General features: G+C 42.4%; 2 protein-coding genes and 2 long non-coding RNA genes across 6 annotated transcripts in view; 3 read left to right on the plus strand and 1 right to left on the minus strand.

Annotated features, from left to right (window-relative positions):
- On the plus strand, positions 1-4,130 carry LOC103508281 (cathepsin B-like cysteine proteinase 3). Its single transcript, XM_026822908.1, has 6 exons — positions 1-9; positions 123-261; positions 1,254-1,514; positions 2,178-2,294; positions 3,305-3,440; positions 3,773-4,130. Exons 1-6 carry the CDS (start codon positions 1-3, stop codon positions 3,948-3,950), a joined length of 840 nt encoding a protein of 279 aa, XP_026678709.1. The 3' UTR covers positions 3,951-4,130.
- A 401-nt stretch (positions 4,131-4,531) lies between these two features.
- The window catches only part of LOC103508274 (mitochondrial GTPase 1), a 7,167-nt gene continuing 2,899 nt past the window's right edge, over positions 4,532-8,799 (minus strand). For all 3 annotated transcript variants that reach the window (XM_026822915.1, XM_008472810.3, XM_008472811.3), the window contains 4 exons: positions 8,469-8,738; positions 7,853-8,041; positions 5,607-5,852; positions 4,532-5,104 (listed from right to left, as the gene is read on the minus strand). In XM_026822915.1, coding sequence (XP_026678716.1) covers positions 4,908-5,104; positions 5,607-5,852; positions 7,853-8,041; positions 8,469-8,738 — 902 coding nt within the window. In that variant the 3' untranslated portion in view covers positions 4,532-4,907. The remainder of the gene's footprint in view (positions 5,105-5,606; positions 5,853-7,852; positions 8,042-8,468; positions 8,739-8,799) is intronic.
- On the plus strand, positions 5,859-6,600 carry LOC113467029. Its single transcript, XR_003391253.1, has 2 exons — positions 5,859-6,014; positions 6,356-6,600. It is a non-coding gene; the product is annotated as an uncharacterized LOC113467029 (long non-coding RNA).
- Positions 7,261-8,799, plus strand: LOC113467025. The gene is made up of 2 exons (XR_003391249.1): positions 7,261-7,429; positions 8,635-8,799. It is a non-coding gene; the product is annotated as an uncharacterized LOC113467025 (long non-coding RNA).

Below are 8,799 nucleotides of genomic sequence, written 5' to 3' on the forward strand. Positions count from 1 at the left end.
ATGCTTAAGGCAAATTCCCCGTATGGATGGTTCCTTTCTGCTTAATATTGTCCAAATGCAAATACAATAGGTACCTACATGTTCCATTGTTTCTAAATATTAACCCTTTCCTACTGTTACAGAGAGAGTGTATTTCCGTACACATAGGTCAGGCTGGTGTTCAGATCGGCAATGCGTGTTGGGAGCTGTACTGTTTGGAACATGGCATTCAACCTGATGGACAAATGCCGTCTGATAAAACCATAGGCGCGGGGGATGACAGCTATTCTTGAACTCTTAGTAGGGCGTAGTCGGTTAGTCGCCTCAAAAACCAAACCTATGAAGTTCACAGAGAGTCTATCATTTTTCATAGGTGTGGTTTTTCATGCCATTACGCGCGACTTTTAGTAGCGCGTAATGGCATGTGTGATGCAAGCAAGCCTGACACTTGGTTCTTAATTATCTACTACCTACTTCGTACTGCTTAGCAATAACACAAATAATACTTAAGCACACTTGAAAAACTACATCCTCTTGGTGGCACCCATTATAATTTACAAATTCATAATCTCAATTATCGCTCCAATCAAGACAGTGATAGTAGATTCTTTAGAATAAGAGGGAAAAACACACTCATTTGATGTGTGGTTTTTCATGCCATTACGCGCTACTAAAAGTCGCGCGTAATGGCATGTGTGATGCAAGCAAGCCTGACACTTGGTTCTTAATTATCTACTACCTACTTCGTACTGCTTAGCAATAACACAAATAATACTTAAGCACACTTGAAAAACTACATCCTCTTGGTGGCACCCATTATAGTTTACAAATTCATAATCTCAATTATCGCTCCAATCAAGACAGTGATAGTAGATTCTTTAGAATAAGAGGGAAAAACACACTCATTTGAAACAAACAAAAGGCCAATCGATAGAAATCCGGAGTGAAAACACTCATCAGAAGGGTGGATGAATGGATGTCAATCAAAACAATTAGGGCAGAATTCACTGGGAAGACTTTTTAGCTGAATCCCCTTTAGAGGTGAGTTATTCATTTCTAACGAAAGTCTTAACTTTGGGGTCGGGGTTGTGTTTTTTTGGACACACAAGGGATCAAGAAGAGACCGCCTTAACATCTGGACAATCGCATGCTGTTTGCTTTCCCCGATTTTTCTTGACAGATTTTTTCATCCTCATAGGTGAGTCTCGGTCTTCCCCTAGCTTTTCTTCCTTGTGGTTTGCATTGCATAATTCATAATCTACTCTGTTTCTAAGTGTGTTCATTCTATTCTCAGGTCTGCTCATCAGGCATCTCCTCATCGACTTGGGTCTGGGTTCACAAACGCGGTCTAGTCACCGGTGGCGCCCACCACTCCAACACCGGTTGTCAACCGGTGAGCTTTCCACCGTGCAACCACGCCAACTACACAACCTCAGAGCCCGAGTGTAAAACTCTGGCTACGCCTCAGCCAAAATGTCACACGCGGTGTACGAATGATAACTATGGACGCGGCTTCTTCCAGGATAAGTACAGATGTAAGTGTGGAGGCGGTGTGCCTCGTTTTCAACGAAGGAAGAGAGATCTAAGCTATTTTCATTATCATTGGAGTAACGGGTTGGCTGTATTTTGACCTCATTTTGGCCGCTTTTTGGAGGTCGTTCTGTACCAAATACACAAGACCTTGTTTAGACTACGGGAGTAAAGGGACTTTGCAGTCTCATTTCATTTTCATTATCATTGGAGTAACGGGTTGGCTGTATTTTGACCTCATTTTGGCCGTTTTGGCCGCTTTTTGGAGGTCGTTCTGTACCAAATACACAAGACCTTGTTTAGACTACGGGAGTAAAGGGACTTTGCAGTCTCATTTCGGCAGTATAAACAGAGTATATTATTCTATTCTATTCTACTTACTAAACGGTTAGAGATATCGAAAAAGTTGAGAGGAGACACCCCAAAATCATACCTAAGAAACCCAGCTTCTACTTACTAAACGGTTAGAGATATCGAAAAAGTTGAGAGGAGACACCCCAAAATCATACCTAAGAAACCCAGCTAAGCACTTGCTAAACGGTTAGAGATATCGAAAAAGTTGAGAGGAGACACCCCAAAATCATACCTAAGAAACCCAGCTAAGCACAATTTCTTAGGATAAGGAAAGTTGTGTGATGTTCACACGAAATTTTCGTTCTTCATTCCAGTTAAACGATACTACTGGGTAAATGATGAAGTGGCTGATATTCAGCAAGAAATTATGAAGAATGGACCAGTCGTGGCTAACATGTACCTGTATAGCGACATCTTCAGTTATAAGAGTGGTAAGTATGGGTACAAATCAGCTTAAATCCGTTGTGTGATGTTCACACGAAATTTTCGTTATAATCCCTGTTTAGTCCCCCAGTCAGACTAAGCTGGTCTACTCCCTGTTTAACGTCCCCCAACGAGACATTGAGTTGCAAATACTCTGAAGACGAAAGGGAGTTTTTAGTCTTATTGTCGGTGTATTTTTTTTTTTTTTTTTTTTTTTAACTTTTCAAGGAATGGACCGGTCGTGGCTAACATGTACCTGTATAGCGACATCTTCAGTTATAAGAGTGGTAAGTATGGACTATGGGTACAAAGCAGCTTAAATCCGTACATAAAAAGCCCTCTTTGGAGTTCAATTAACGGACGCTAATTTTGGTAGCAAATAAATTCTATTTTGTCGGCCTAGTTAGGTTGGTTTGTAGCGCGTCTGCCTTGTAAGCGCTAGGTCGCTCGTTCGATTCCCGCCAGGGCGGATTTTATCCTGAAGGGATAGGGTTCGTTCTCGGAACGGCTTTTTTCCCTATCCTGTCTTCCTTCTCTCTTCGATTTCAGGACGATAAGACATAAGACTCTATAGCAGTTACAGTTCCCTCTATCAAACCTCTTTTTTTAGCTCTCTATCAAATTCAAATAATTCTCAAAATGAGGACGAAAGGGAATTTTCAGTCCCATCCGGGCATGATAAACAAAATTATATTCTATTCTAACCTCCTCCTCCTCTTCTTTTTCTTTAGGCTGACATTTGGTTTTGGCTACAAATTTTACGAGTGGGTGCCCTTCGCACTCAACCTTTGCGACATAGCGCATAATTTTGGATTTCCTATGGTTTAGTACAGACCCTTTTTTTTATTACTTTTTTAAGTAGTCCCTCCATCCGCCCCTGGTGGGCGATTGAAAGGGGGCACCTGCCGGCTTTCGCCTCGATCCCCCTTAGTACATACCCTATTTCAGTTTACAAAAGAGAACCGGTTCTGTTTTCAAAAGTTTCCTTTTTTACACCTTTTTTCTATTCCATTTCCAGGGGTCTACGCTGTGTCCGCTTCGGCCGAGATTGTAGCCTACGCCACCGTCAAAATCGTCGGTTGGGGGGAAGAGAATGGCCGCCCCTATTGGACCATCGTGAGTACGTTTGGTGAACAATTTGGCGACAAGGGCACCATCAAAATGACCTTTTTTTTTTATTATTTTTTTAAGCAGTCCTTCTATCCACCCCAGGTGGGCGATTGAAAGGGGGCACCTGCCGGCTTTCGCCTCAATCCCCCTTAGTACAGACGCTATTTCAGTTTACAAAAGAGAACCGGTTCTGTTTTCGAAACATTCCCGGAAAATACACCTTTTCTATTCCATTTCCAGGAGTCTACGCTGTGTCCGCTTCGGCCGAGATTGTAGCCTACGCCACCGTCAAACTCATCGGTTGGGGGGAAGAGAATGGCCGCCCCTATTGGACCATCGTGAGTACGTTTGGTGAACAATTTGGCGACAAGGGCACCATCAAAATCCTGCGCGGCCGCAACGAAGCGATCATTGAGAGTTTGGTGAACGGGGCCCTTCCAAAGGATAATTATGGGGTGGAATTTGGGGAGGAATCAGGGGAAAGATTAAGTGAGGAATTTGGGGTTAGGGCTGAATCAAGTGAGGAATTTAGGGAGAACGGAGAGGAAGAATAGGCTCAAAATGGCAAATCTAGAAAGAATTGAACAATAAAATGTGGTGAAGGAGAGTTCCTCTTCACAATTTCTTTGCGTATCACCAAGACCGGTGGAATAAGATTACCAACACCGAGTTCGGTACCTACCTATTTAAAAATCCCATTTTGGATAAAAACAATATTTGTATGAATGCCTGGAAATTTTCCGTGGATCTGCAATACTTTGTGGAGCAAGTGTGGGCGTCCAAAGAGGAAATTAATTGATTCAGCATTGTTGACTATAAAAAAAGTCACATAATCGAAGGCCGTACGCTTTATCTTGTATTGAGGCTAGAGCTGTGGGTTGTCTAAAATAGGGATAGAATCGCGATAATGAACCAATTCCGAGCCATTGGCGATAGCACGTTCTATGTCCGCGCGGATCACCATATTTTTAGATCTTGTGCCTCCATTAGGTGGCCACGGCCACTCCTTTGGCGTTTGCTGTCTGCAGGTCCTCTAAAGTGCACGTTGAATGCACCAGTTTCCGATTTATCGCTGGAGTTAAGCAACGTTGTGCGTGGTTAGGAAGTCAGACTGGTCTTCCTCTCTTATTTCCTATTGCGAAATTGACTCTCCATCCATTTAACTCCCAAGGCTATCATTTACCTCTTCAAGATATCCTCGATATAAGAAATTTCCACCTCAAGAAATTCCTGGTTCTATAAATCCCCGTCTCAAGAAATTCCTGGTTCTAGAAATCCAAGTCTCAAGTAACTTCCTGTTCAAGAAATTCCTGTCTCGAGAAATTCCCGGTTCTATGTAGAAATACCAACCTCGAGAAATTCCCGGTTTAAGAACTTCCTTCTTCCGGAAATTCCTGGTTCTAGAAATCTAGGTCTCAAGATATTACCGGTTCTAGACATACCAGCCTCGAGAAATTCCGGTTTTAAGAACTTCCTTCTTCAAAAAATTCCCGGCTCTAGAAATTCCCGTCTCAAGAAATGTCCAGTTCAAGGAAATCCCGATCCAACATAACAGACCCGAAACTACCCTTGCGGAAATGTTCGATGAAAATCCTGGCCACCTCCCCTGTGTCTGGAAACATTCGGACCGAATTGCTACTCACGTCGAATGCTCGCTTGAACCACTTCTTCTTGATGGCTGCCTTGGCCAGAAGCATTACTATATCATCTGAAAGAAGAAAAAGATTTTTTTTTTTTATTATTTCCATTTATTACAGTGCGCTAAAAAAGGTAGGTATTGGTAATATTGAAGGAATGCAGTGAGTTTCACGTTTTAATCAGGCTAGTTCTCATTTCCCTTGGATCCGCTTTCGCAGAACTTCAAGACATATTCTTGCCACTTGCCAGTCTTCGGCTTCGAGGGTAGCGCACTGCGCTAACCACTCCAAACTCCATCAATAACAGCCCGTTTACACAATCACTTTTTTTGGTTGTTTGATCCGTTCTTTCTTTCTTTCTTCTTTCATGCTCTCATTTAAAATCTGCAGCCACTGGAGACCGATTAAAAAAATTCGACAGCCAAAGTTGTAGGTATCCTTTCGAGAACCGAGACCATTCCGATAGCGCACCATCTTGGATTCCCTATGGTCTAGTATAGGCGCTATCACGCCAAAAGAGGGGAAATGGGCTTCAAAAGAGGGGAAATTCCAGGAAAAAATAACTAAACTCACCGGAAGGTTCATCGAGGTTGAAAAAGTCCACGTATCGGTAGTTCCCCGTCCGATTCAAATAGAACAGGATGTAGTCCGCTATATTAATCTCCCCGACTAGATGGTCCTGTAGCGTCGCGCACGCAGCCAACCGCATGCCACACTCCAGATTATCTATGCGGGGTAAACTGATGCCAGGCGTGTCTAGAATGTAGATGAGGGGCTTCTCGCTTATCTTAACTTGGGACATGACACTGCGGGTTACACCTGGAACAGAGAACTTATTATTGACATGCGGAAGGTCCCGGTTTTGGTTTCCAACATTCACAAAAAAATTGTAAAATAGAGTATAACACCTTGTTTACCCTGCTCGAATGAGACTAAAAAGTCCCTCCACCCAAGCAGTCTAAACAAGGTGTATTTTACCTGGTGGTGTCTTAAGTATGAGTGTTGGTAGAGCTAGAGGAAACTGTTAGTCGGAGGTTCAAGGAAATCGCTTTCGACTGAGTCGCGAATTGATGGCGTTTTAGATCTAGTGGTGTCTTAAATATGAGTATACTTAAGTGTAGGTACACAAAAAAGGGCTCCTACCTCCTAACCTAATCGAAACAGGAAACACATAATGGGAGGTATTGTGTCTCTTATAGAATTCCTCATAAGGGACATACTACACTACTACAAGATCACCAAGTTATACATGAACGTGGTAAGTTGTTGGATGGAAAAGATCCCCCAGAAGAACCCTCTGCCACTTAAAATAAAACCATAAGGTGGTGTCTTAAGTATGAGTACTTATAAGTGTAAATACACAAAAAAGGGCTCCTACCTCCTAACCTAATCGAAACAGGAAACACATAATGGGAGGTATTGTGTGTCTTATAGAATCCCTCATAAGGGACATACTACAGGATCACCAAGTTATACATGAACGTGGTAAGTTGTTGGATGGAAAAGATCCCCCAGAAGAACCCTCTGCCACTTAAAATAAAACCATAAAATTGTAGTTAAATAGGGTAGAACTCCCATTTACCTGCCTTGGGCCCAACGGGAACCGCCTTGCCCTTCTTCATGTGACTACTTCGCAGGGCGTTGATAATGGAAGACTTGCCCACATTTGGTACCCCTACCACCATGACTGTCGTGTTGTACACTTCTGTCCTATGATAACGAGTCATGTTGTCCGAAATGTGCTGAAGAGTGGGCAGGATCTTTTGTACACCTGGAAGACATGTCACAAAAGATCTAACCAGGTCGCAGTGACCAAGGGCGTTTATTAAAGCTGATGGCCCTACTTATACCAATACTAAATGCACCTGGAAGACATCAAGAAACTGTGGTTGGGTGGAAGAGCTCCTTTTGGAGAATCCTGCTACATTAAAGAAAGAAAGAAATAATAATGGACTATTGAGTGGAAGATAACCACTAGGCGGGATTAATGCCATGTCGGAGGCATTCTCTACTGGATTTCTTAAATCTCTTTCTTTCTCTCTCTCTCTCCTTCCCTTTCTCTCTATCTCTATCTCTCTCTCCTTCCCTTTCTCTCTATCTCTATCTCTCTCTCCTTCCCTTTCTATCTCTATCTCTCTCTCTCTCTCTCTCCCTCTTCAATATACCTGAAATAGTTGCCACATATCACAATGTCACAATAAAATAAAATTAAAGTGAGTAGATAGAGTACCTTTGCAATTTGGATTCCTACAGTTGGTGAAAATGACCTCGCTAATGTGACTTTGTTCCTTTCTGACCTTCTCTTCGATCAGGCTCTCGTGTTTACTATTGATAAGGTCTCTTTTGTTCAGAACGAGTACCATAGGTCTAATATTCTGGACACTTTGCTGAAGGAGGTGATTTCGGCCGGTGATCATGCAGAAGGTCCCGGTTTTGGTTTCCAACATTCACAAAAAATTGTAAAATAGAATATAACACCTTGTTTATCCTGCTCGAATGAGACTAAAAAGTCCCTCCACCCCAGCAGTCTAAACAAGGTGTATTTTACCTAGTGGTGTCTTAAATATGAGTATACTTAAGTGTAGGTACACAAAAAAGGGCTCCTACCTCCTAACCTAATCGAAACAGGAAACACATAATGGGAGGTATTGTGTCTCTTATAGAATTCCTCATAAGGGACATACTACACTACTACAAGATCACCAAGTTATACATGAACGTGGTAAGTTGTTGGATGGAAAAGATCCCCCAGAAGAACCCTCTGCCACTTAAAATAAAACCATAAAATTGTAGTTAAATAGGGTAGAACTCCCATTTACCTGCCTTGGGCCCAACGGGAACCGCCTTGCCCTTCTTCATGTGACTACTCCGCAGGGCGTTGATAATGGAAGACTTGCCCACATTTGGTACCCCTACCACCATGACTGTCGTGTTGTACACTTCTGTCCTATGATAACGAGTCATGTTGTCCGAAATGTGCTGAAGAGTGGGCAGGATCTTTTGTACACCTGGAAGACATGTCACAAAAGATCTAACCAGGTCGCAGTGACCAAGGGCGTTTATTAAAGCCGATGGCCCTACTTATACCAATACTAAATGCACCTGGAAGACATCAAGAAACTGTGGTTGGGTGGAAGAGCTCCTTTTGGAGAATCCTGCTACATTAAAGAAAGAAAGAAATAATAATGGACTATTGAGTGGAAGATAACCACTAGGCGGGATTAATGCCATGTCGGAGGCATTCTCTACTGGATTTCTTAAATCTCTTTCTTTCTCTCTCTCTCTCCTTCCCTTTCTCTCTATCTCTATCTCTCTCTCCTTCCCTTTCTATCTCTATCTCTCTCTCTCTCTCTCTCCCTCTTCAATATACCTGAAATAGTTGCCACATATCACAATGTCACAATAAAATAAAATTAAAGTGAGTAGATAGAGTACCTTTGCAATTTGGATTCCTACAGTTGGTGAAAATGACCTCGCTAATGTGACTTTGTTCCTTTCTGACCTTCTCTTCGATCAGGCTCTCGTGTTTACTATTGATAAGGTCTCTTTTGTTCAGAACGAGTACCATAGGTCTAATATTCTGGACACTTTGCTGAAGGAGGTGATTTCGGCCGGTGAAGGGCATGCGGGAGTCATGCACTTCGATAACAATGTCTACATTCTTGAGATGTTTTTCAATGTCCTTTAAACCTCTGCCCATGTGACCTGGAAAATTGAATTTCAGTGAAATATTTAGTTATACAACTAGTTGTTTGTCCAATTAAGA

The sequence above is a fragment of the Diaphorina citri genome, unplaced genomic scaffold (genome assembly GCF_000475195.1).
Source record: "Diaphorina citri unplaced genomic scaffold, Diaci psyllid genome assembly version 1.1 scaffold383, whole genome shotgun sequence".
NCBI classification, from domain to species: Eukaryota; Metazoa; Arthropoda; class Insecta; order Hemiptera; family Psyllidae; genus Diaphorina; species Diaphorina citri.

What these genes read in the sequence shown, in the direction of transcription:
- LOC103508281 (XM_026822908.1), top strand. An exon ending in CATAGGCGCGGGGGATGACA is followed by an intron (nt 262 to 1,253) that starts GCTATTCTTGAA and finishes TCTGTTTCTAAG; the next exon opens with TGTGTTCATTCTATTCTCAG. An exon ending in CTTCCAGGATAAGTACAGAT is followed by an intron (nt 1,515 to 2,177) that starts GTAAGTGTGGAG and finishes TCTTCATTCCAG; the next exon opens with TTAAACGATACTACTGGGTA.